This window comes from Pyrenophora tritici-repentis, chromosome 3 (assembly GCF_003171515.1).
Source record: "Pyrenophora tritici-repentis strain M4 chromosome 3, whole genome shotgun sequence".
Taxonomy (NCBI): Eukaryota; Fungi; Ascomycota; class Dothideomycetes; order Pleosporales; family Pleosporaceae; genus Pyrenophora; species Pyrenophora tritici-repentis.
In genome coordinates, this window is record NC_089392.1 from 3,239,967 (window position 1) to 3,266,198 (window position 26,232).

At 50.7% G+C, this 26,232-nt stretch overlaps 5 protein-coding genes across 5 annotated transcripts; 3 read left to right on the forward strand and 2 right to left on the reverse strand.

The window, feature by feature from the left end:
* Positions 1–3,406: 3,406 nt before the first annotated feature.
* PtrM4_086120 (uncharacterized protein) lies at positions 3,407–3,604 on the reverse strand (the record flags this gene model as incomplete). Its single annotated transcript, XM_001940119.1, has 1 exon — positions 3,407–3,604. The coding sequence occupies one exon, from the start codon at positions 3,602–3,604 to the stop codon at positions 3,407–3,409; it is 198 nt and encodes a 65-aa protein (XP_001940154.1).
* A 2,469-nt stretch (positions 3,605–6,073) lies between these two features.
* On the forward strand, positions 6,074–9,658 carry PtrM4_086130 (Fungal-trans multi-domain protein; the record flags this gene model as incomplete). The annotated part of the gene is made up of 3 exons (XM_001940117.2): positions 6,074–6,155; positions 6,220–9,525; positions 9,576–9,658. The coding sequence occupies 3 exons, from the start codon at positions 6,074–6,076 to the stop codon at positions 9,656–9,658; spliced, it is 3,471 nt and encodes a 1,156-aa protein (XP_001940152.2).
* A 2,289-nt stretch (positions 9,659–11,947) lies between these two features.
* PtrM4_086140 (dynactin subunit 5) lies at positions 11,948–12,849 on the forward strand (the record flags this gene model as incomplete). Its single annotated transcript, XM_001940116.1, has 3 exons — positions 11,948–12,001; positions 12,192–12,471; positions 12,542–12,849. The coding sequence occupies 3 exons, from the start codon at positions 11,948–11,950 to the stop codon at positions 12,847–12,849; spliced, it is 642 nt and encodes a 213-aa protein (XP_001940151.1).
* A 5,642-nt stretch (positions 12,850–18,491) lies between these two features.
* PtrM4_086150 (uncharacterized protein) lies at positions 18,492–23,621 on the forward strand (the record flags this gene model as incomplete). Its single annotated transcript, XM_066106701.1, has 1 exon — positions 18,492–23,621. One exon carries the CDS (start codon positions 18,492–18,494, stop codon positions 23,619–23,621), a length of 5,130 nt encoding a protein of 1,709 aa, XP_065963639.1.
* A 941-nt stretch (positions 23,622–24,562) lies between these two features.
* On the reverse strand, positions 24,563–25,622 carry PtrM4_086160 (MAF1, Protein involved in Mod5 protein sorting; the record flags this gene model as incomplete). Its single annotated transcript, XM_066106702.1, has 3 exons — positions 24,563–24,565; positions 24,607–25,557; positions 25,617–25,622. 3 exons carry the CDS (start codon positions 25,620–25,622, stop codon positions 24,563–24,565), a joined length of 960 nt encoding a protein of 319 aa, XP_065963640.1.
* Positions 25,623–26,232: the final 610 nt, after the last annotated feature.

Sequence of the window (26,232 nt, forward strand, 5' to 3'; positions counted from 1 at the left end):
GTCTAGGGGCTGTAAGCCGTATATGCATGAGTTCATAGATTGACTGCGCAGTTCATCGGGGATGAATGGACGGAAAACAATTTTGCTAGACTCTTGTTATGCAGACGTCGGCGAGGAGCGTTTCCAGTCTAGGTAGCGAGACTGGCCCAGCCGCAAATATCTGTATGCCTGGTTTGATCAAGTACTGTTGTTATGTAGGATAACTGTGCCTAGCAGCTTTTTGTCATAAACCTAACTTGCGCATGTGTATACATATATATCCGTGCTGTTCCAGGCCTTGCTCGTTCCACATGCAACGCGGATGGTTGCGTGAAACTCGAATTCTCTACAGAGCACAGCGGAGAGCAAGTTTGGCGGACTTCAAGTATGTGGACGTCTAGTAGAAATGGCATCTAATCGCTGTTTCTGCTGATTGTTGAAAAATTGAATGTAAAGGAGGCCTGGTGTTGGTCATGGAAATCGCATAATGTTGGGAAATTGCGGATGGAAAAGATGGTGTGAACGATTGAATGTGCGGAAATGATGATATCGGCCATGATACTCGAAGAAGATGGGTGTAGTCTTGTTACATCGACCAAGAAGCTGCGCATATTGGCTATCGGGGCCCGGTCCGTCCAGTCTTTTCCATTGCGTCGTTGGATTTAGAATCATGCTGCTGTAAAGATCGGTCGGGCTATTCCACCTAGGGCAAAGCAATCCGAGATTTGTAGGTTCAGCTGTAGTCATACCGTATAGTAAAGTTCAAGGCGTCCTATACGCTGGGACTCATTTCCTTCCTATGAGGGTGTGCTGTACGTACCTCGTATTCGTTACACAACGCCCATCAGGCGTTCAGCACCCGTGTACCCAGGAAGCTCTACCGGCGTGCATGAGCAATACGATCCAGGTCCACATCGCAGTCGATAACTTTGAGTTATATGAGCATGGGAGAAGGGAATGCGCGTCGTTCCGCGGCTCACCGATATACGGGTACCTTGGTAGCTGTGCCGTCGACCTCGTGGCCAATCTATGCAACCCCAAACCCGCCTTCTCCAGATGGTCAAGTATCGGTATGCGACTCGTCGTCGTCGTCGTATGATGGGGCGCACCATTCAAAGGGCCCAGATGCTGACCTAGGAAAACGCAGCTGATGTTGCTACGTCAGCACCAGGGTAACGTCATGCGAGTCGTACAGCATCTCTCATGCAGGCAAGGTGCGTGAACGGTGAGCCGCAATCGAAAGATCCGATGCGATCAAAGAGCAGCTTGTCTCTTTACCGAGAACCTGCTCCCAACAAATTTCCATGCGATGGAGTCGTGTGTCTAGATCATCTGGAGTGCGAGGCGAATTTCCCTTTGGAGCAGCCCGAGAAGGCATTGATGCCGTGGTTGCATAGCCACCTTTAATGGATCCACTTGAAGGCGCAAAGCGGCCCAAATGGACAGTACAGTAGCCCATTGATATGCCGTTGATGATCCGTGATTACACTTTCTTGGTATAGATGGGTGGACACTGGTGTGGAGAAGTTCTGGGGCGCGGAGGGAAAGGGTTTTCCCGAGGGCGTGGGGTCCCGTCGTACAGGTCGAGTAATGCGTTCCCGGCTAGGGTAAAGTTTTTGCTTCCTAGTTTGTTGGGAGACATGGTGGTGCTTTTGAATTACTGTGTGGGGTGACTGGGTAGTGTTGTTGTTATGAAATGATGATGAAAGTTTGCCGTACTCCCGTCACGAACGGGGGGTGCGACAATGGAGGAGGGCCTACAAGAGGCGAGGCTATGTCAAGCCACAGCGTCGGACCCATAGAACCAGGATGATCCCTTGAATGGTTCGAGGCAAGTGGCTCTAGCAGCGTCCGGCGAACCGCTGGCCTTCGCTTCGTCTGCAAGCTGCGAACTTGAAGAAAAAAAAATAACAGCCACCCATACACCCGGGTATACGTAAGATGTGGTAGGGAGATGTGCCGCCCCAACGATTGTGTGGCAGACTGGGGTGGGTATACTTTCGGGTTCGGGCCAGTGAAAGGCCGAAAGCTTACCAGGCTGAGAAATGTCACAAGCACGATTGAGCCGTTATGTCGGCTGCCGCGGAAGTAGCTTCGCCGTGGGCCTATCGGAGGATGGCTACCAGTAAGCAGTAGGTTCGTCTAGGCTACAACTACGAAGTACCGCAACCGCTTAGAGGGCTGTTCGTTTTTTTGTTTTTTTTTACAAGCGCCACTACTTGGCAACCCGCCTTACGTACTATGAGACTAGTTTCGTGGCAAGGGAAGAAATATATCGAGGCTAAGCATGGCATGCGTATCGACGTCGTCAACAAAGCAGAGTGGGTGTGGGATGCGGCGAGGTACGTACCAAGCGTGCACGTGAGACGCATGCTAATGTGACCTTAGCCTCAGTCCAATCGCACGTCCCTACCCACCAGATCTAGCCCATCTCGGTAGGGTGCAGCGGGTTGAATGCTCGGCGTTAGCAACGCTGAGTTATATCTAAGCGTTGCGTAGAGATCCATAATTGATTGAAAGATGGGCTGAGATGGATAGTCAGCTGTGATGGAGGGTAGTGTTCTGGGGCTGGCACGGTGGAGCACAAGACATCTAGCCTATACTTGAGTGTGGTTGCGCCGCAAATAGAAGAAAGGGGCACGGCGCTTTCACAATGTATGTGGCGGCACAATTGTCATGCATGATGATATGCTGTGGACTTGTTTTGATTGTGATTTCGCTCCTGTTGTTCCGAACAGTATCGTTGGACTATGCGAATAGAAGGTGGGAATGACCCAGGCTTCCTCGATGCAGGTGCTTGATAGGTGGCGCTGCAGGACGCAAGTTGTTGCGTTCGCATACGTTGGGAGCAGTTACGAGGGTGAGTTTTTGGGGATAGGATCCGGGATTTCCTTGTTGGGCTAGCGTGCCTTGGGCGAACGGGAAGAGGCAGACGCTCGTCATCGAATTCTCTGCATCGGACCCTGTGTTCGGACGACCTCGTGCTTGGTGGGTGGTGATAGAGAGCCGTCCCGATGTCGTACAAAGGAGTACGTCATGTCTGCACGCTGCACGAACAGTTGAACATTCGTTGTTGTAACGCGGCTCGACACGGGCTGCGGGATGCGTATCGGCAGCAAGACAAAAGCTGATACTTTTACAAGCCGTTGCAAGATGGTTATCTCCGTGCCAATCGTTGCATCTGTCGTGGCTTGGGTTACATTTTATTATTTTAGGGCTCTTGAGAATTGCGCGACGGCTGTTGGCGGGAATTTGTTAGATAGTATGCTTTGGGGTTGGCGAGTTCATGGACTAGAGCATGGTAGAACGGGACGGGAATGGATTTTGGTCCATGGCAAGGTCCAGTGGCTCAGCATGAATCTAGCCACGATCAGCATGGAATTGGTCTACCGAGCGGCAACATTGTATTCTGTACGTTGAAATGGTTCTAAATTTCTTCTGCAATGCTTCGATTGACGTAAATGGCTTTTATTTTGTAGAAGCAAAGCTCCACCAAAGCGAGGTTCGCTTGTAGATCCGCCACGAGCATGTTGGTGCAGATCGCATTGCCACTAGATGCAACGTCACCGGCCGGGGGCACTGCAGCATCTGTAAAGGCAAGCGCAAGGCCGCAGCCGGCAGACATGTGGATGTGGCAAAGCAAAGCCGATGCCGACGCGAGCGTAGTCGGTAGGGGCCCAGGTGCGATAGCGACTTCGCGGATGCCGTCATAGGTGGTGGTCGCGATGCTGTGCGGCGGACATGAGAGAAGAAGTGGAAGGGCATGTAAGGGTCCTGGGTGGGCGATGGTCAGGTGCAGACAATACCCGCTGGGGCCTGCGTAATGGATGGTACAAGAGGTGCGCGGATTTGTCTCCCGACCTACCAGATGGACGACGACGACGACGACGACGATGCTTCTCCATGTATCCCAGCTGCTACTGTTACAAATGGACAAGATGCAATCAGTGTGAGGGCGGTCCACAAACGTCTCAACGTCGCCGTATCGGCAACAGTGTAGGCGGTACGAAGAGATCAAGGGCATGCGCAGCGCAAGTATAGAGTGATGGAGCCCATGCGTTGCGTGATAGGCGGGCATTGACGGCGCTGGGGAAAGTTTTGCAAGCCGTGGTCATGCGGCGCCAGGGGTGGATGCGGTTAGCACGTGCAGTAGCAGCGGTAGCGTTCACTTTACCCCAGAGTCTGCCCAAAGCAGCTAGAGCGCCCTTCTGCCGCAGTCCGAGTGCTGCAGGCTCAAGCTTCAATTTTCTGGGGAAGTTTGCGAGGGTTGCAACTGGACAGGCCTTGGGCCATTCAGCGATCGCAGCGTTCCGCTTCTATCGCAGGCTGTGGGAATTGCCCGCTGGTCATGGAGTGGTGGGCTGGTATCGCGGCGTAGCGTGCTGTCAGTTATGGGCGGTTCTTATTCTTACAGCTAGGCGCTTGACGGGCGCAGAGAGACATGGGGTCCTGTATGCAAGACCCATTGTTGTGCGCGCATTTCGCAGCGCCGCCATTGTCCCGCTTCTCATGAAACTGCACAAGAATCTCTCTCTCTCTCTGAGCGGTGGCAGCTTTGTCGCAGCATGACCAAGGGAGTCGCGGTGCGTGACGCTGTTGGTACATATTGGCGGCCGCTAGCTGATAAGTTAACGTATGGGGCCGCTCAATATATGCTCGTCGGGCCAGACGAGATGAAGTCGCTCAACTGCAGCCTGTCTTGGGTGGACGCGACACATCCGAGCCGAGCGTACAGCTTGTGGGTCCCCTGGCGCAGGCTCTCTGCGGCCAAGATGCAAAAGGCTGTCGAGGCCTGGCTGGTCATCGCAGGTGCACATCAATCACTGCCTTTGTCGAGGTGCATGTCATTGCTCTCAGTACAGGCAGACCCTGCCCACTGGCAACGGAAGCACTCCGGCGACGCCCCTGCGCCAGAAAGGCCGTTTGCTGGGGATCCACTACTTCCAAAGCGCCCTGGTGCTTGCAGGCCTGGTGGGCGCTGGCCAGTTGCATGACACGCTCGCGAGCTAGCTCCAGAGGTGTACGAGCCGTGAAGTCTGGGGACCTGCTTACCATTCTATAACGCCGCCTTCGTCTTGCTAGCCCTCGACGGTTTCTAGTTCCATCGCCACGGTCTGTCCGTTGCCCAACTTCATCGTGTTGTTGCTGTCGTCTCGTTGTCTTCTTCACCATACAGTACCTCTGCCAGTCCATTGTCGCTCGCCCTCGTCTCGCGAACCTTGGCCTGTGCTTGTTCTCCCCCAGATTCCCTTGTTCCGCCCGCGCCTCCAGCCAATCGCTGCGAGCCTGCCGAATTGCTCTCGTCGGGACCGAAGCTTGTGTCTGCGCTGTAATCTAGCCTTTGCAGGCCGTACCAGCAAAACGCCGTCGGCCTGTCCTAAACCGCACCGTGTACACACGCTTACACCAAGGCTGGACCCTCTTCTCTGCTCGACCCAGCGCAACCCACTCTATTGCTTCCCACGGCCCTTGAAGCCCTGGCCTCGACACATAACCGGGAAACCGCGGTTCAAGACGTACCACGCAAACCTATGTACGCACCCACTCACCTCACCTCTACCTCTCGTCCCTGTAATCTCTCCCATCGCTCAGCATAGCCGAGCATTTATTGCCAGGTCTTTGCCTATTCTATTCTCTCTTTCCCCGCCTTACACAAACTACCTCCAACACCTGGCCATTGACGTCCGTCTGCCGTATACTGGCATTGTATCCAAAGCTTCAATTGCTTCTTGACGCTATACCGCTCCGGCCTGTGTGCTCGAGACGTTGCTTTCCTTTCCTGCTCATCCGACTTGTGCTGCACCGCCTTCACAAAAACACGTGTTTCGGTACTACACTCTTCTCCATAACCTCCTCATGTTATCATCAGCTGACCCAAGTGCGTGCTGGCAGCGTGCTTGTCCGCATAGATTCTTTATTTACTCGGCGAGCTTGGTGGCTCCGCACAAGCTACAAGCTACAACAAGCTCGACGCAGCCTCAACCGCCAGTGTGGTAACACGGATTCTCCACTCCTAGCAACCTCAACGCGGGGTTAATCTGTCCGCGAGCTTCCCAAGACAATTGTGTCGTGGTGAACGTGGTTAGGTAGTACCATGACTATGGTCAAAGTGGAGAGCACGAGCCTGGCGGGTCCTGCGAAGACGACGAGCGAAGAGTCCCCCAACACCAGCAACAGTAAGTATTAGTCGGCCGCGAGCGACACCACACACTGTTAGCTAACAGCGGCTGCCAATTGCAGCCCCAGCCCCAGCATCGACTGCAAAGCCCGACCCTCCACCAGCCACGATCCCCTCATTTCCTCCACCCAAGAACGACAAGCCACGGCCCCATGTCTGCGCCACCTGCACCCGCTCCTTTGCGCGACTAGAGCACCTAAAGCGCCATGAACGCTCACATACAAAAGAGAAGCCATTCGAGTGCCCTCAGTGCACGAGATGCTTCGCGCGTCGCGACTTGTTGCTGCGCCATCAACAGAAGCTCCACCAGCAGGGCAACACTTCCACACGCCCCCGTCAGGGACGTAGGGAAAGCACGACCGGCCTTCCACCCAACGCTTCCGGACGAGTGCGCAAGAACTCGATATCGGGCAACGCGGTTGGCATCAAGGGCAATGTCATGAGGCCGCGCGCCAATACCATCAGCCACATTGACCCGAATGCCCTCAGCAGCTTCCTAGCCTCGCATGGCACTCCCATCGCAGGCCCCAGAGGCGGACATCCAGGCCACTCACATCATTCAAGCTTGTCAGGTACTAGTCAGTTTGACTACAGGGGCATGTCTACTGCCGTCGGTAACCACGGCCAACATCACGCTCTACCGAGACTCGACACCCACCGTGGCTTCGGCATGGGAGGCGGCGGCCTTCGCACAGCGCCCATACAGACTATGGCCGGGCATGATGAGCATGACTTTGACAAGTTCTTCGCATCGTCAACAGGCTCCACCATCGACCCGAATCAGCTACATCACTTCAACGCCGGTCTTGGCGTTTCGCAATCGCCCTTCAAACAGCAGTTTGCTAATCCCTTTGCCGGAAACAACCCCATTGAAGAAGATGACTTCAGCTGGAGTATGGGCATGGATAGCTCCCTCGTCTTCTCTGCTGCAAATGAATCTGCCTTGGACGGCTCGTCGCCATCGGCAATCAGTACTGCAAGCCAGGGTGCCTTCAACGACATGATGCTAGACGGCTCGAGCCAACCAAACTCCGCAGCCATGTGGCATAATCCCTTAGTTACCCACACGAGCATCAACCCGGCTACCTTCTCTTTTGATTCCATGAACCCAATCTTCCCCGAGTTGATGGTCAACACAGGTACTGGGCAGGATCTCGGCGATAATGGCGTCCAGGGCGATTTCTACGCCTCTACTCCACCTCCTTTAGCGGCCATGAGCCCTTCAGGTGGTATGCCCGGTATGCCGAACCAGTATTTTCAGACGCCCATAACATTCGCTTCTGATGCTCGCAGCATATCATCTTCCTCGGTCAACGGCAGTGCAAGGCACAGTTCCGTCTCCTCATTTTCCACTGAAACCATCACAGACTCTACGAGGCAAGCTCTAATGTTCAACTTAAGTCAAGCCATGGGCTACGGTCATGGGGCTCAACGGAGATTCTCAACCCCATCCATCAGCTCGCCCCTGTCTTCCAACGGAACTGTCAAGCCCTCAACGCAGGCTGGCATACTCCCAAGTACCATTGACATACAGCGCTATGTGAATGCCTACATTCACTATTTCCATCCCCATTTTCCCTTCCTGCACATTCCCACACTTTCCTTCAACACTCCAGCGTATACGTACCAGCTTCGCACTGCCGGTAATTTCAACCAGGATACTATGGTTGGTGGCGGTGGCTGTCTCATTCTTGCCATGGCCGCGATTGGGGCGCTGTACGAGTATGAACAAAACGTCGCAAAGGAGCTTTTCGAGGCAGCCAAGAAACTGATCCTCTTCTATCTTGACGAGCGTCGCAAAGCTGGCCTTTCCGCCGTTAACGGGCCGAGTTCTGCTAACGACCATATCAACAAACCACCGCTGTGGCTGGTCCAGGCAATGCTGCTCAACCTCATCTTTGGACACAGCTGCGGTGATCGGCAAGCTGCCGAAGTCGCGAGCACTCACTGCGCTGCTCTTGTAAGCCTAGCCAAAGCTGCTGGTCTTGACAAGCCCGTCCCTCCAGAGCAGGGTAACCCTAATTCACCAAACAACGCCAACGGTGATAATATGCACATGTCCGATGATCAGCAGGCGGACAGTGTAGATGAGCACGCTCAGTGGATGCAGTGGAAGAATGTCGAGGAACGGAAGAGAACCTACTTTGCAATCTTCTCCATGTCGAGCTTGCTCGTCTCCGCCTACGCACATTCACCGCGCATCCTGAACTCCGAAATTCATCTGGACCTTCCATGTGAAGAGGATCTCTGGTCCGTTGACAACCCGCAGGCATGGATAGCAATGGGCGGATCAATGATCGCGCAGACTCGGGGACTGTCATTCATCTCAGCAATGACATATCTCCTCGAAGCTAGCACACGGCAATCAAACCCAGGCTCAAGAATGCGCAACCCATATCCACAAGCATTCGTCAGCGGTCAAACACTTAATGGTCCTGTTGAGAGTGACATCCGACCCAGCACTTTCGGTTGCTATGTGTTGATCAATGCGATGCATGTTTACATCTGGGAGACTAGAAATAGACACAACGGCCGACTATGGAAAACCCAAGAAACCGAGGCTATGCACGCACAGATCGAGCCTGCACTCAAGGCTTGGCAAGTTGCTTGGAGGGCCAACCCGAATCACAGCATCGAGCGACCGAGCCCCTTTGGGCCCTTGTCTGCCGACTGTATTCCACTGCTGGATCTGGCCTATGTGAGGCTCTTTGTCAACCTTGGTCGGGCAAAGGAACTTTTGTGGCAACGTGATTTCGATGGCATGGCCAACGAATTGGCTAGAGGCATCGACATCATCGGCCAAGCAGATGGTTCCCCGGAGAGCTCTTCTTCTATGGACATCAGCCATTCTCCAGATCAGATGGGTGCACAGGATAATGTCAGCCCTGGACGCACGAACCAAATGCCCAACGGACAGTCATCGAAACGCGAAAGACATCTCCGCAAGGCTGCCTTTTACGCTGCCGACTCTCTTTCCATGGCGGATAGACTGGGCGCTTCGTATCCCGACTACACATCCCGAGAGTTGCCCAACTCGTCCGCGTTGTGTACATTTGACTGTGCACAGGTCCTTGCTGAATGGGTGGCGACCGTGCAGGATCGCGTCGGACGCTACCTTGGCGTACTAGGCAGGGATGAGATTGACTTTACCGCAGTCCCAGCCATCTTGCTGCTTGAAGAGGAGGATGTGAAACTCTTGCAGAAGATTTCGGAAATTCTCCATCACGCTGACATGAAGATGGCTTATGACATTTCTTCGACCAGTATGCCAATGCTAGGTGGTCTTTCCAACCTTGGACATTGCGGATATGGCACCAAGTTGCTCATGGTGACGGCTTACATGCTGACTAAAGCTGCTGTATGGCCAGGTAAGTTGAGCTCGTCGTCTGCCTAGAGATCGTACTGACGAACCAAGCAGTCACCCATATACACGCCCGCGCACTCGAAGCGCACGCCCACCACATCAGCCAACGCGCAGAAAACTCCGTAAATATTCAGTAAATACCCGTTCTGGACGAATTTTGTACAGTACTATGACACCGTCACGCATTTCCTTTGGCAGTCGGTTGGTCTCTATATACTTTTCACGACGCTTTCGTATGACCGCACACATCTGTCATGCGGGAGGCGTTTTTCGATCATGCCCTTCGCGGATGAGCGACTTTGACAACCGGACCACGACTCCCCATTTTTAACAAGTCTTCTTGTACAGATTACTTATTTCCTGGGATTGGGAATAGCGCTCTGACGCTTTGGAGCGGTCAAGCCAGCGCAGTCTATAGGGGTATACTACTTGGATGTGGGTAATATCGGATCGCGGGCTGTTATGACACACTGTTTTGACTATTGACGATCTGGTAACGATTTGATCGGTTCTTTTCAGGTAATGGAGGCGTTTTGAGAGAATCTTCTAGCTCTGGAAGGAGTCTTTTTTGGGAGTTCTTTTATATTGGTCGTTCGTACCAATGGTGTCTTCTAAGGAAATGTACTGCTATCGAGCAGGCTGTTTTTCACGCGGCGGTGGCTGCATACTTTGGAAGAGACGATGTTACGAACAATCACTACGATCTATTGGGAAACTGACACGGGTATTGGGGCGGCGCAGGTGCAACGTCCAAAAAGTCGGTTTGATCATACAGTCTGGGGACTGATACACACGAAATGGATTAAAAAAATCTACTAGCCCTTGAAATGGAATTTCGGGAGCCAAACAGTTTACGTTTTGTGTGCTTCACTTTGAAAGCCCAGTGAATCTTACGCCGTGCACTAGGGAAGTCTCACATGGACGTGGGGCATAGGTTGAGAATTAATTAAGCCTTCAGCCTCTACATACAACACTGCTCTCAAATGGCGGGAGTCCTTTTCACGAACATGTATATAGGCAGGACATCACTCCCCTTAGATACAAAACACCTAGGAATAGGTTCCACGAGGCAAGTGCGACAGCACTATAAGACCACGGCGGGACCCGCCCGAATACCCTATGGGAGGTTACAGATAGGGCGTTAAACCATAATCAACATCAACATCAATACAACACTGCTCAACAGTCTTAACTATGACAAATGTACAGGTTCGAGGATCCAGCCTTCCTAGACCCTTGACCCTTGATCGTCAAGCCGGAACCATTGATCCTCATCTACCTAAACTATCCCCCCTTCATATGCGTATGACGTCCTCACCATCGTAAGTATCATGTAGATCAGACATGCCCATCTCAGCCCAAACCCACCCTACGATGAACCCATCCCAATCAACCAACCACACCCAACCCGCGGCTCTCCGTCCGCTCCAAGCAAATCCACCGCCTGCCCAGCGCCCAGAAACCGCACGCTTCACTACCGCATCGTAGGAACAACTGCATACCAGCGGATGCAGCGGCATCCCATTCAGCGTATCGGAGCTTACTCCGCTCATCGCTACCCGCCGCTGATGACGGCCGGCGATGCCCGTCCTTCTGTGGTCACAGGATGAGTCTGGCTAGCTAGGTAGCTGCCGGCTCGGCTGGAACTGGACGGGGATGAGGCTGGGTCAGGGTTACAGTGACATGCTTGAGGGCTTAGCTCAGGAACGCCGGGGTGACGTGGGTGGACCCTTGTTGCGTGGCAGCAAGTTAGGGTTAGTAGAGGGAAAGAGGAAAAGAGCATAGTGCGTGGACGTGGTACGTATTGCGGCGGTGTTTGCATGCAGGTTTGGGGCCGGGGTAGGACCGGTAGGTGGTGATGGGTTCCCGGGGCTCGGGGGGCATGGCTTGGTAAGGCGCGGGTTTAGGGTTGGCCCGTTTGGGGTTGATCGAAGGAATGGGAGGTTCCGGCTTGGAATGTTTTCGTTGGGAGTGTTTGGGTTACATTTTAGGTGTAGGTTTCAGGTAATTTTCTCGGCCTTAGTGGTGGGGATAGGTGCATGTAGAGGTAGGTTGATGGGGCAGTAGTTTGCTGGAGCATGTTTGTGTGGTTTGTAGAATCTTGCTTGAGAGAAGATTTTTCTTTTCCCGAAAGAATGGTCATACATGGAATAGGACTCTACTTTGTTAGCAATCCCATAAACTTGAAAAGTTAGACGACACATTGTCATGTCACATCGCGACTACTCTATTGCACAAAAATAAGTGGGGCCGTGCGTGATATATCGATTGGTCGGCTCCGGGAAGCTCGCGTACACCTTGCATCGACAACCGTCATCGCATCTGCATCGCTACCAAGCAACAACATCAAAGAAGCCCGTCTTAGGTTCTAGGTCGCAACAAAAGATACGCACCACGAAACACAAATACAAACACAAACGTAAATCATGTCACGCCCCACCACGCGAAAAGCCGCGCCAAAAGGCGAGTACATCGAAACGGTACGTCCTTCACCAAACCACCATCCCAACCTAAGATGCCGCAAAAAATCCCTACCCATCACCTTCCCTCCCTCCTACCCGCACTCACCCGCACCATATACCCATCATCCCAAGCCCTACCCTACCCCTGCCCCAGTCCTTGTCCAGCCCAAACCCTCAACAATCTAACACCAAATGTGCCGGCGCATAGGACTCAGGCAACAAAGTATCCCGACGTAGCGCCATCACGGGAACGGCCAACATCACGCTCGGCGGGCGCACCGTCATCATGGCCGATGTGCAGCTACGCGGGGACTTGCACCCGACACGCTCCGCGCCGTCGCAGTCGGGCAAGGACGTGACGCCGACGAGCATTAGCATTGGGCGGTGTACGGTGATTAGCCAGGGCAGCGTGATTAAGCCGCCGAGTAGGATTAGTAGGGGTATGGTGCATTATTATCCCATGAAGATTGGGGATAATGTTTTTGTTGGTGAGTTTTTTTCTTTTCTTTCTGTGTTCGTGTTAGGGAGGAGATGGGGTGATGATGCTGACATGCAAAGGTCCCAATTCTACCATCCAGGCTATATCTATCTCGTCACATGTTCATATTGGCGAACATTGCACTATCGGCGCCTTTGCTATTATTAAGGAAAACGTAAAGATTCTGCCGCATACGGTTGTTCCGGCTAATATGGTTATTGCGTCGGGGTCGGTCGTGGGTGGTCAGCCGGCGAGGGTGGTGGGTGAAGTGGGTGAAGGGTGGGGCGTTAGTGGTGGTGGAGGCGGTGGGTTGGGGATTGGGGGTGGTGGTGAGGAGAAGTGGGTCGAGGGTGGTGACTTGAGGGAGTTAGTGAGGAGTATTCGGTAGTTGGGGATGGTGGGAGATGAGATGAGATGAGATGGGGAGAAGCAGCAATGAGAAGGAAGGGGGACGCGCGTTTAGGGAGACAGAGCGTATCGAGTAGTAAGTAGCATGTGATACCCTTGTTTGAGCGTACTTGCTTTGAGAAACACGCACGTTGTGTCGTGGGATGTATGAGAAAAGAGCAACAGAAGAGGAGCATGATGCATTTCAAAACAAGATAGGAAGCGCCTCATGTCTCGCAGATCATTTCGACGAATATATAAACCCCTCCCACCCCTCCCACCACGCTCCCACCCTTCCTTCTATACTCCCCTTCTTTCTTATATTCATCGAAAAGTACATGTCCAGGTCACATGTTCTAAAACTCCACCCGCTCTGACTATGTTTGCTTCTCCTTTCCTCCTTTCTGATAAAATGACATCCAGAATGTGCACTGAATACGCACGATGATTTCAAAAGACTCAAAAAATCCCGCCATGGGGCGAGAGATTGATTAAAATCCTATACACACCGGCGACTTTCAAAAACACCTAGCACCAATTCCGATGTGAAAGAAGCAGTACCGCATTTTCCATACCAAACAACATCTCCGCGGGGCAAGGGGGTGTTCCGTTTGCCGCTGCATATATAAACCCCTTCTACTCCGCCCTCTCTTGCTCTTCCTCTTTATCTACTTTCTTACCTAAAACTTCCACTTCTTCTTGTTCTATCAAAACGATCAAGCTATGGTACAATGGTGTTCTTCTTCTCTTCCACGTTTTTCTAAACCTATGATCTTATGGTCGCTATAAAAATTGGACGCTTTGAGAGAGATGTGCCTGCAGCTGACTTGTTCTGTGTATTAAAATTTTCGGACTTGAAATACAGAGGAAGTTCTGGCCATGTGTGCGAGAAGCACCTCCCGGGGTTGAAAAAAGGATGACGCGAAGAAGTTATGTGCGCTCCTCTGAGGTTGGTTGGCTTTCTAGTGTGCATGAAAGCCCTCGGGTGTTCTAACTATCCCTAAAACTTATCCATGTTTGGTGTTTCTGAAAGACTTAACAAATATGAAGCATGGTGTAGAAAGTGACTTCTGGGGTTTTGATGGAGTGGCGGGATCCTCGTGGACAGAAAATTTCTGCACAAGTAGTGCATGCTGGTGTGTACAAACTCCTGGTCCAGTTTCCAATGTTTCCTCCTTCTTGTCAGGCGGTTTAAAAAATTGAAAATTAAAAGAAGAGTCTACTGAGTGAATGTGTTTCAAAAAGCCGATACATATAGGGCATGTTTGGCGACTGCTTTCTCCCTCTTTCTAAAAATTCTCTGGGGGTCTGAGTATAAAGGAAGTAGAAAATTGTGTAATGTCTTCTGAAAATAAGGAGTATAACATATCATGTCTCCCTCTGTCTTTTCTTCTTCGAAACATCCGCGTCTGCTGTATTGAAAACGTCGAGTTGGACAACCTATGTCTCCCGCAAGGACATCTAATTCACTTTTTATCTCGCTTCCTACTGCTGTAAACCACCAAGTACATGGCTTATGCCGTGATCCTCGCAAACAGCCACGTCTGATACATCTCCAGCATTAGACAAGACTAACTAAACATATAAAAGGATTGACGCAGTCTCCGTCTCCGTCTTCCTCTCCTTCTCTATTCTACAACGTTCCGAAGATTTAAAATACCAGCGCTACCATCCGATGAGAGTTCCTAAAACAATGACCGAGTTTTCCATGCGTCCTCCTTCTCCGCTTCTCTCTCTCTCTCTCTCTCTCTCTCCTTAAACACATTCCAAAAACCATATCCGCCATTTTCAAATTTCTAACAAAAAAAACCCACGTCAGCTTATGTCTCTCTTTTTTTTTCTAGAACCCGCTCGTCAACAACTCCATGCCTAAAAATTATTGTCTTCTTCTACCATGTCTCTTTTTGTTGGATCCAGTAGAAACCATGGATGGATACCATTTATGCGGAGAGCGACTTCTCCGCTCTTTCTACGTTTTCTAAAAACAACTCTGGAATGTTCGTGTGTTGCAACAGCACATGCTTCCTTGGTTCGCCAAGGAGCTTGCTATTCGGCTAGGTATATCAACTTCCAAACCTTCCCATTCCTCTCTTCTTTCTACTCTCCTTCTACTAGATTCTTAAAAACCTGTTCTGGAAGTGTTTCTAAAAAGCCACGAAATAAAGCTACATGTCTCTGCTTTCTTCTTTCTGTCCTACTTTAAAACATAAAGAAATTACATCATGGGTGTCTTCAAAACGCAAGCATGAGATGGCATGATTTCTGCCTTTTCCCTCTCTTTCATACAGGAAAATGACACCGACTTGAATATCTAAAATTATTCTACAACAACCCATCTTTCTTACTTTCCCCTCGTACCCTTTTACACTCAGAAAGAAGAAAAGAAAACTGCCCATATCTTGAAAATTGTAGATGCCAGCAACATCTGTCCGTCTTCTTCTCCTCTTTCCCCTCTTTAAACCATAAACGATCGAAACATTAAGTATTCAAAAGAGAGTACGCCCAAGTTATGTGTCCGCCTGTCTCTCTCCCTCTCTTATACGAAAATGCTCACGTTCTCTACGCAGATTTCTGAAAATCTTTGAAAATAGTCCTCTACCTTTACTTTCCCCCTTCTTCTTTCTACTCAAAGGAACTTACGACTTCCACTATGTCGTTGTTTCTTCTTTCCCTTCTTTCTATTTAAACAAATACACGTCAAACGTATAAACGTTTTAAAAAGTCCCAGAGAAGGACTTTCATGTCAGCGCCTCCTTTCCCCTCTTTTCTACACTAAAAAGCAGACAACAAATACTGGATGTCTCTGAAAGTGCCAAAAGAGCTTGGACATGTTTCTTTCTTCGCTTCTGAGTTTATATGAATAAATGGACTTTAAAGCCTTACGTATCTCAGAAAGAAATTTAGTTCAGAATGTCAATGTCTCCGCCTCCTCTCTCTTTTCCACACGAAGAGCTCTAGAGAGTTGTGAATGTCTCCAAAATTCGAAAAGCCCCCCCACGTATCCGTCTTTTCCCTCTCTTCTACTCCGTATAAAGATGCCCATCAATGCACCCAAAAGTCTTTAAAAGCTCCCACTACGTGCTTTCTCCTCTCTACCTCCTTACCTCTCTTTAATATAGAAACTTCAAAACACCATGATAGCAGACGCTATGTGTCTAGAACACCACAAAATTCTCTTCATGTGGTCTCCTTCCCTCCTCCCTTCTCTCTCCTAGTCTTTTAAAAAAAGACCACCATAATTCCTATGTGTTTCTGGAGCAGTAGGCGCCTCCTCATCTTACCATCTCCGCCTCATTTCTATGCGCATAACTAAAAACTTCCTGGGGCGTCACATGTGTCTAAAACAGATAGACAGATGTGAAATGCGTCTTTCGCCCTTCTCTCTCCTCTTTCTTCTCTTTACTACCTTTCTTCTCCTCTACCTAAAAACAAGACTAGGGGCTATACATGTCTCTGGAGTGGTTAGCGGTACAGCTTTACCGGTACAGTTATTTTTAAAATGAAATGGGATTGGGAAAATGTCTGTGTCTCCTCTTCTCTCTCCAGCGCTTAAAACTAAAAACACAAAGCCAGAAATCCCATGTGTCTAAATGAATCAGGACGTTGCTGATGCGTCCTTCCCTTCTTCCCGTCTTTTTGCCCCCTCTATATCTATTTGTTAAAGAAAAACAACCAAAACAGTTTCATATCTTCCAAGAATTTCGCGGTACAAAAACTCTACCGCTTCTCTACCAGAATGAGCAGGGTTTTTTATACATGTCCTCGCCTTTCCGCCTTCTTCTCTTATAATAAAAGAAACTCCAGTACAGCTTCTATGTCTAAAAATTAGCAGGCCTAGAAGTAAATGTCCTTTCTCTCTTTCTCTCTATTTAATAAGCTGCCAACACAGAGAGGCATGTCTGACATATAAAGCATTGCCATCGATGTCCTTCCTCCTCTCTTCTCCTAGCTTTCTTCTCTACGCTTCTACACTAAAATTAAAAGAGGTGTTAATACAAGAAATGTCTAAAATTCAAGGACCACGATTGGATGCGTCCGCCCTTCTCTCTCTCTCTCTCTCTCTCTTCTCCTGGGTTTCTTCCTATGTTTCTACACTAAAAAGTAAAAAACACCGTAATGGACGAAATGTCTAAAACAAAAGTGGCGATGAACTATGTGTCCGCCCTTCTTCCTCCTCTTTCTCTATCTTCTCCCAGTTTCCCTCCCTATACTTCTACATTGAAACTTCTAAAAACTTTAAGAGAAACATCGTATGTTATACAAATGACTAGAGAAAAAGCTCATGTTCGCCTTTCTCCCTCTCTTTCTCCGGGTTTCTTCCCTCTCTTCTACACTAAAAATTCCAAAAAAGTCATCCGCAACAATTCATATGTCTAAAACACAAGCACCGGTGGCCGATGCGTCCGCTCTTCTCCCTCTTTCTTTTCCGCCAACTTTCTTCCCTACGCTTCTACACTGAAACTTCTGAAAACTGCGAAAGACAAATCAGATGTCTAAAACAACGAGAAAGGGATCATATGTGTCCGCTCTCCTCCCTCTCTCCCTCTCCTTCTCCCAATTTTCTATAAAAACCCCTTCTCCCTTCTCTCCCCCCTCTTCTTCTTTCTCACCTAAAAGCTTCCCTTATCTAAAATTTACTTCCTAAAAATGATCAAGATCGCCAAACGCATGATCTCCGGCGTTTTCTAAAAACCAAAATGTAGCCATACATGACCTTGCCTCTGCCTCCTCCGTCTTTGCCTCCCTTTACGCACTAAGAAAACCCACTCGATATGATTCATGCGTCCAAAAATACTCGTTATACGTCGAATGTCTGCGTCTGCTCTCTTCTCCTCTCTTTTCTACTTACAAAAAATACTTCTATAGTTGGATGTCTCGAAAACGAGAGAGCATCACGAAATGTGTGTCCGCTTTCTTGCCTTTCTTGAAATACCTATAGTTATTTAAAAAAGAATTAGTTAGCTATGATCATGATACATGTGTCTTTAAGAGTCTCTGGCCCTACAACGCATGTTTGGTTTCGTTGTCCTGTTGTGTAGGCAGACTTTAGATAGTGTGCCCCGTGTTATGTGAGAATGGTTATTGAAAAGTATTACGACTGTCGAATCGTGAGTATCGGTAGAGACGTCGGCTGCTTGACACTTCGGCCCGACTTCGGCCCACCTTGCGCAGAGCTTAGGTGTACCTTCGTAGCAGCTATGTTCGTAGAAGATCAATACCAATACCAGTCACCAGAAGAACCTCGTTGTTGTTATTCACCCGTACGATCGTACAAGGCCTACCAACACTGATCAGTGATTGCATGGCAGTCACAGACAGTTAGGTTAGAAGAGACAGATCCTATAACCCCGCGCGTTCCCTAGATCGCCTATATCAGCGGCGGAGTTATCTGTGCTAAGTTCACTGTTAGCTGTATCAGGCGTCTCATCCGGCTTGAGACCGACCGTTCCAGCCGTATCAGAGCGTTCCCAGACGCAGTCCATACACGCACCGACCCCCACTTGGTCGCGCCATTGACCCGTGTACAACCCACGACTACCGACGAGTCCCTGGCGAACGCAGCCAGCAAGGCACACGTCAACAATCTACGACAACCGACGTATCCCTGGCGAACGCAGCCAGCACGGCACGCGTCAACAACAAATGGCGAGCGAAACAGCAAGCAGTAATGGAGGCTGTACACTCACACGAGAGGAGTTGCTAGGGACCACAAACCTAAAGGCAAGAGAGTGGCGTCACATTGATCCAAAGATCTGGGACGATGAGATCGAAGCCCCAGACGACGAGGTAGACGGAACTGCAGCAACAACGTACATTGCGCGTGCGATCGCAGACTACACAGACCGGCCAACAGCAGACGCAGAGCTCTTTGGTGAGTTCTGTCAGGACTTTGAAGGCTGGACTGAAGCTATGTTTATGCGCGCGCATGCAACGTATACTAAGGAACTAAAGCGGATCCTCCGCTTTAAGGGCGTGTACACTGGCCGTGTTAACATGCCGCCAAGCGAAGCTGTGGCCAAGCTACTGCACAAGGAGGATTGTCCGAAGTGGCCGGACGATCAGTTCCAATCTACTGCCTTCGACGAGCGGTCAGCGGCGTATATGCTGCAACAGCGGAGGCTACTAGGACGACACACTACGGGATCGGTACAACCTACAAACGTAGGGACAGCGAGTCGAGCGCAGAGCCAAACCTCTGCAAGGTCAAGAGACCAAGACGCAGAGGATCAACAAACCGATGTCCAAGACGAGACCCGCACTCGTACCCAGGTCAGCCAACAACTAGCAGATCCGCTTGTAGAGACAATTGAACAGACACCACAGGCAGACGGGCGACACCAGGCGGACCAGCGACAGCAAAGTCATCAACCTCGCTTAACGTACAACAACTTTGACAGATTCCGCGAATACACGCCAGCATACCCACAACGCCCAAAGGGACCGAGCGTCCCTCCAATTATACCTTCAGGGGATACAGACCCATACAAGGCAGTTCCCCCAATCGAGTTTAATAATGGGAAACTAGATCCGAAGACAATCAATGTCTTTACAAAGATGTGGGATCGTGAGAAGAAATACACAGGGAAGCCGTACGACCTCCTAGACGACAAATTGAAGATCTTCTACAGCATCTGCTATCACGCAGACATCCAGCCAGACCAATTCCATGCAGTCTTTCCACGGATCCTGGAAGGCCGTGCGCAAGACTACTACCTCCACTTCGTTGATCAGCGGACAGATACATTCTTGACTGTATACACGAAGCTTAAGAACCACTTCGACACGGACGTCAACCACAGTCACTACTATGCAGACTGGACGACGACATCCTTTGCTAAAGTCCATAGGGAGAATCCTGACAAGACACTCCATGAGGTCCTTGACATTATGCTAGACAAACTCCAGTTATGCCAGAGGGCGCTTGGGCAGCAGTATATGGGAGAATATGCGCTCCGGACCACAGTAATCACAGCATGTCGAGGCGTTAAAGAGTTCGCAATGGCGCTCTACAGGCCGTCTCTAGAATGCGAGGTCCTATTTGGAGATCTACGATCTTCGATTGAAAACTCACTCGCTATGACTACCTCTGTCAACTTCACAGAGGTAGACCAAGGTAACCAGTACTACTTAGACCGCCGGTACAACAGCAATGGAAGAAACCGAGGTGGGTCCCGAGGCGGAACTAGAGGCGCATTTCAAAAAGGCGAACAAAGCTTTGACAGTAGCCGTGGATTCAAGCCACGCTGGAAGAAGAAGTGCTTTGTCTGCCAGAAGGAAGGATGCTGGTCCACAAACCACACAGACGAAGAGCGCAAGACTGCCCGTGCGCAGTTCTTCTCTATGCTGTATTTTACAGGTGCGCCACCACCCAAGGACTTCTCAGTACACCTTGCAGAGTACGAAGGAATTGAGCACACCAGCCAGTATAACCAGAGAGGCTGGAAAGAGGAGGAAGACTGCGAGGATGACGACAATGACGACGGCACTGGCGAACAACAATACTTTGAGCAGCAGTTCTTCAAGGAGCAATGCCTTGCAGACCAGGCGTTCTTGCATCACATTTCTGGCGACGACATATACGGTCGAGGCGCGCCGTCAGCACCAGCGTCGCAGTTTCTGCTCGAGGACCGCTATACACGATCTCTGTACCAAGGTATCCTCCCGGATACAGGCGCTGCCAACGTATCTACAGTTGGCAAAGAGCAGTATCTTGCACTCACACGAGAAGATCCAACAGTTAAGATAGACACATCTACAGCTGGGAAAGCATCTATCAAATTCGGAAAAGGCGAGGCTACAGCGTCTATTGGAACAGTGCAGGTCTCTACAGAGATTGGGAAGATCAACTTCGAAGTGCTCGAGGCGCCTACACCGTTCTTGCTGTGCCTTGCAGATATGGACCGCTTAAAAGTCTACTTCAATAACACTACAGATGAGCTTGTTCAGGACAAGATACGCATCCCTGTTCTACGCAAATGGGGACACCCATGGTTCCATCTCAACAAGAGAGAGAGAGCAACGGTGTTTCTCACTGAGACAGAGCTGAGACGGCTCCATCGCCGGTTTGGACACCCAGCTGTCACGCGACTAGTTAAACTCTTAAAGGACGCTGGCCATAACGACTTTGAAGAGAGAACCCTAGAGGAGGTCACTGAATTCTGCCACCACTGCCAGCTCCACAGCTCCGCGCCGCGCCGATTCAAATTCACTCTGAAGGATGATCACCACTTCAACTATGAGATCCTGGTGGATGTGATGTATCTCAGCGGCAAGCCAGTATTACATGTGGTTGATTCTTCAACTGCTTTCCAAGGCGCAAAATTCCTCAGCGCTATCTCAGCTAAGGAGACATGGCAGGCACTGCGGATGCTATGGATCGACACGTATCAAGGACCACCAGACATCATCACACATGATGCAGGCACCAACTTTGCAAGCGCAGAGTTCCGTGCTGAGGCAAAGATCATGGGAGTTACATGCAAGCAGGTGCCTACAGAGGCTCACTGGTCGGTGGGCAAGACTGAGAGATACCACGCACCACTTCGCCGAGCATGGGATATACTCCATGACGAGCTCCAAGACGATATGTCTGATGAAGCGATCCTTCAAATGGCCGTGAAAGCTGTCAATGACACCGCTGGACCCGATGGTCTAGTCCCGACTCTACTAGTCTTTGGAGCATACCCACGAATGACTACAGAGTCGCCGCCGGCACCTTCAATGGTTAGGCGCAGCGAGGCTATTCAAAAGGCGACGAAAGCCCTGCGCAAGCTTACTGCAGAGCGCCAAGTTGCAGACGCCTTGAACACCCGCAATGGACCAGCCACTGCAGACATGCTCGCGCTCCCACTCCAGAGTGAAGTCTTAGTATGGAGAGAGAGTGATGGCTGGAATGGCCCGTACAAGATCGCCAGTATAGACGGCCACAACGTTACTGTCGATATGGTCAATGGTCCAACAACATTCAGATCTACTGTCGTCAAGCCATACTACAGACCGGACCATCTTTGGAGCGACCCCGATGCGCCACACGCGCTGAATGAGCCGCATGAGCCGGTAGCAGTACCACCGGCAGTGCAACCACGCAAGAGAGGCCGCCCTCCAGGATCAAAGAACAAGCGGAAGGGGTACGCGTACATCACCAAGAAGGAGCAGGACGATCTTGAGCTAGCTATCAAGCTACGTAACGATGGAGTTATCACAACACCAGGCGCACCCTTTGAAGCATCTGATGACCAAGAGATCAGCGACCTCGTAGGTCGTGGAGTCTTCAAGTTTGAGCAATACGACGAGAGGCTACACAGCAAGATCCGGATCTTCAAGTCACGCCTGGTACGTGAGGTCAAGGGAAAGACAACCAAGCCCTATGAGAAATCCCGCCTGGTTATCCAAGGCTACCAGGACCACGGCAAAGAGGCTATCTTGACGCAATCTCCAACCATCCAGCGATGCAGCCAGCGCCTGATCATGTCGCTGGCGCCCGAGATGGTACAACGCGGAATGAACATAGAGCTCCGTGATATCACGCAGGCGTATCCCCAGGCGCAGACAACCCTGAAGAGGACGATACTCGCACATCTTCCTACTGAGCTGGTACCACGATATCCGAGGGGCACGCTACTCCATGTGATCAAGCCACTGTATGGAATCGCAGAGGCAGGAGTCCACTGGTGGACAACCTATCATGGGCACCATTGCAAGGAACTGGACATGGCAACATCTACGTACGACCCATGCCTGTTAATCACAAACAGCGACACCAGCATCTTCGGCATCGTTGGCATGCAAACAGATGACACTCTCATGCTTGGGACACCCGCGTTCTCGTTACTTGAAGAGAAAAAGATCCAGAAGGCAGAGTTTAGATCGAAACCAAAGTCTGTCCTTACACCAGAAATTCAATTGGATTTTAATGGATGTACACTCACGATCGACGCTAGCAAACCAATTCTGAACCTTAGGCAGAAAGGACAAGGAGGAAAGATCAAACTTGTGGACGTTAGGGCACCCGACCGCGCGCAACAGTACACAGAGCAGCGCGCCCGCGGAGCGTACATCGCATCAACATGCCAACCAGAGGCGTCATTCGATCTGTCCGTCGCCGCTCAGGCGCAGCAACCATCAGATGAGGACATCAAGGCACTCAACAAGCGCCTGAAGTGGCAGATAGAGAACCTCGATCGTGGCCTCCGTTACATCACTGTCAATCTCACGGAGGCTAAGTTGATGGTCTTCGTAGACGGCTCCTTTGCCAACAACAAGGACCTCAGCTCACAGCTCGGCTTTGTCCTCATGCTCGTCAACGAGTCTATTGACGCTAACACCTTCACAATCCAAGGCAACATAATCCACTACAGCTCTACAAAATGTAAGCGCGTCACAAGGAGCGTACTAGCCTCTGAGATTTATGGCATGGTCAACGGCTTTGATATAGGCATCGCTATTGCCACTACCTTAAGAATAGTCACAGAACGACTTAGAATACCTGAGGTTCCCTTGGTTGTCTGTACAGACTCGTACTCCTTGTACGAGTGCCTCGTTAAGCTTGGAACAACGAAGGAGAAGCGTCTTATGATCGACATCATGGCGCTGCGTCAATCATATGAGCGTCGCGAGATCACTGAGATCCGCTGGATCAATGGTGACGATAATCCTGCTGACGCCTTCACGAAGGCATCGCCAAACCGCGCTCTTGAACGCTTTATTGACGGCAACAAGCTGACAGTCCGAGTAGATGGATGGGTGCAGAGGCCGACAAGCTTTGATGTTTGATGCTACACACACTGTCACTACCGATACAAGCAGAGTTACTAGCTATCCAGAAAGAAAAGACTTCCAATGTCGAATCGTGAGTATCGGTAGAGACGTCGGCTGCTTGACACTTCGGCCCGACTTCGGCCCACCTTGCGCAGAGCTTAGGTGTACCTTCGTAGCAGCTATGTTCGTAGAAGATCAATACCAATACCAGTCACCAGAAGAACCTCGTTGTTGTTATTCACCCGTACGATCGTACAAGGCCTACCAACAACGACGGTAAAAATCGAGTTTGCTGTGAATAATTCACCAATATTAGCCCACCCATCTATTTGATACCATACATGACACACACACACACAACAGGCGCACATAAAACAGATTGAAGTACCATATAATTCAATTAAATCATCTCGCTTACATCTACTTCCCACACTCTCATCCCACCGGTGATCCCGCCGGCAGGTCATCCCAATCATCCCTCATTACCAATCCCACACACTAATAAAACAAACACGAGCTGAAAACGCAAACGTAAAAAAGCAAGAGGGGGTATCTCAAGGCTCAGACGATATGCACAAAAAAGGCGTATTGAACGCGTCGCTCCCACCGACCGTAAACGCCTATGCATGCCATGTCGTCTTCTCAACGAGCCGGGTTAAAGAGATGACCAAACAGAGGAAAAAAAACATCAGTAGTAGATAGAACGCCGTCCATCTAAACAAAACAAGTCAAAACGCCAACCGAAATGTCGTTCGTTAAATCTCATCGTGAAATCGAAAACGAGAAAACATCAGTCGTGAAGAAGGCGTCGGTGGACAAGTTGAGTTGTCGCCTCATTGTTATCGCCATCGTTCATCACCGACATGTGCCTAAATTATTAGCAGAGCAAAAGACGAAAAGGGTAAACAAAGGGACGCAGCACGGAGACTTAAAGCTCCATCCTCTCCACTACACCCTCACTCATCGTCCGCACTTTACTCACGGCCCGCTCTCTGCCTACCAGGGACTCGACATCGCTGTCTTCGTCACTCTCGTAGTACTCGGCGTCCATACTCATCTCTCTCACAGGTAGGTAACGTTGTTGCTCAGCATCAACGACCTCGCCTGGGTGATCAATGACCATGTTGTCAAGTTCATCACTGTCTCCGTACGCTTCGAGGCCTTTCCGCGCACGGTCACCGAGCCAATATTCGGCACGCTTCCTGCTGCCCGCATTGGCGCTCGATTCGTATTTTGACGCCTTGAACTTGGACATGAGCGACATTGCGACGCTGGGTGAGTTGGAGAGAGCGGATACGCCACGTAGGTAAAAGTACGCAACTCGCTTGCGCTCTTTGTTATAGAGGAAGAAGTGGTGGCTCCATATCGCACCGTCGTCAGCAAACGGATCGTCTGATGGCTCCCAAGCGTAGTATTCGCAGTTGTTCATGTCCATCTCGGTGTCGAGGAGGTGCCAACTGCGTGGACTCCATATTGGTGAGCCAAGCGGTGTAACGGCACCTGCAGGTAGACCGGCCGAGTAGACCTGCGGGCGGAGGTAGTACATAGTAGTGTCGACCCTGTGCATGAAGCTGTGTATGGTCTCACGGCGGAATTCGTCAGGGTTCAGTGTATTCGCGAAATCGTAGTCGATGTGCGTCGCATTGAGTGTCGCGATGAGGTAGGCAAAGGTATGGCGGTTAGCGGCTTCGCTGAAACTGCCAAACGGAGTGTCTCTTGAGATGTCGAGCTGGTCTGCGAACTGGGCGGCCGATTGCTCAGACAGCCCCGCCACCGCCGATAACAGGTCCTTGTGCCGCTCCTCGAGCGTCTTCTCAATGCGCTTGTATAGTTTCTTGTCGCTTCCTGCCGCTTTTACGGTCCACAGATCGCATCCGCCGATAATCGCAGTGTCTTGAGTGTCGAAGTTGAGGGCGAGATTCACCTCGTGGAGGGCGCACAGATCGAGGTACTGGTGGCCGCATTAGTTACATCATCGCTCAGCTCCACCTCACCGCATCGGGTACATACCTTCATGATGCCAAATGTGTGCTCTTGTCGTTTGGTTGAGTTGTGGGTATGGTGTGTAATTCCCAGTATTCAGGAATCGTTTCAGCGCGGTGGGCTGCTGATAGTCGGTGTGCTTTGTTCGGGAGGGGATAGCCTGCGCGAACCGATACAACGAGTAGACACGACTCTAGGCTGGCTGCAGAGAGGAGAGAGTACTGTTGTTCGGCCAGACAGTCGTCTAGCAGGCAGTGGACATAAGTGAGGCTGTGGCGTGATAGTGGTGTGCGGTGTCCCTGTTACGACGTGGTCGCGGTTGCGGAGAAGGTGGTCCGCTTGGCGGTGTCGCCGAGCTAACAACGACATGTGTGTCGGGTCATCCATGCTGATTGGTCAGCAAGACATGGCCTCCTCAACCAACAACAGCTGGCGATAAGACAGGATGGGTAGTCGGTGAGAGGCGACTGGTGTTGAGTGCTGGCATTAGTTGTATGGGGCCCTCACAGTCGCCTGGCAATGAGGTGAATCCAGATGGATTCGGCAACGTATCATTGATGTATGCATGGCAAGGTTCTGGATAAAGGGTCAAGAGTTGACCCGAACCGTTTGCTATCACGAAGTGCAATGCGAGAGGTATGAG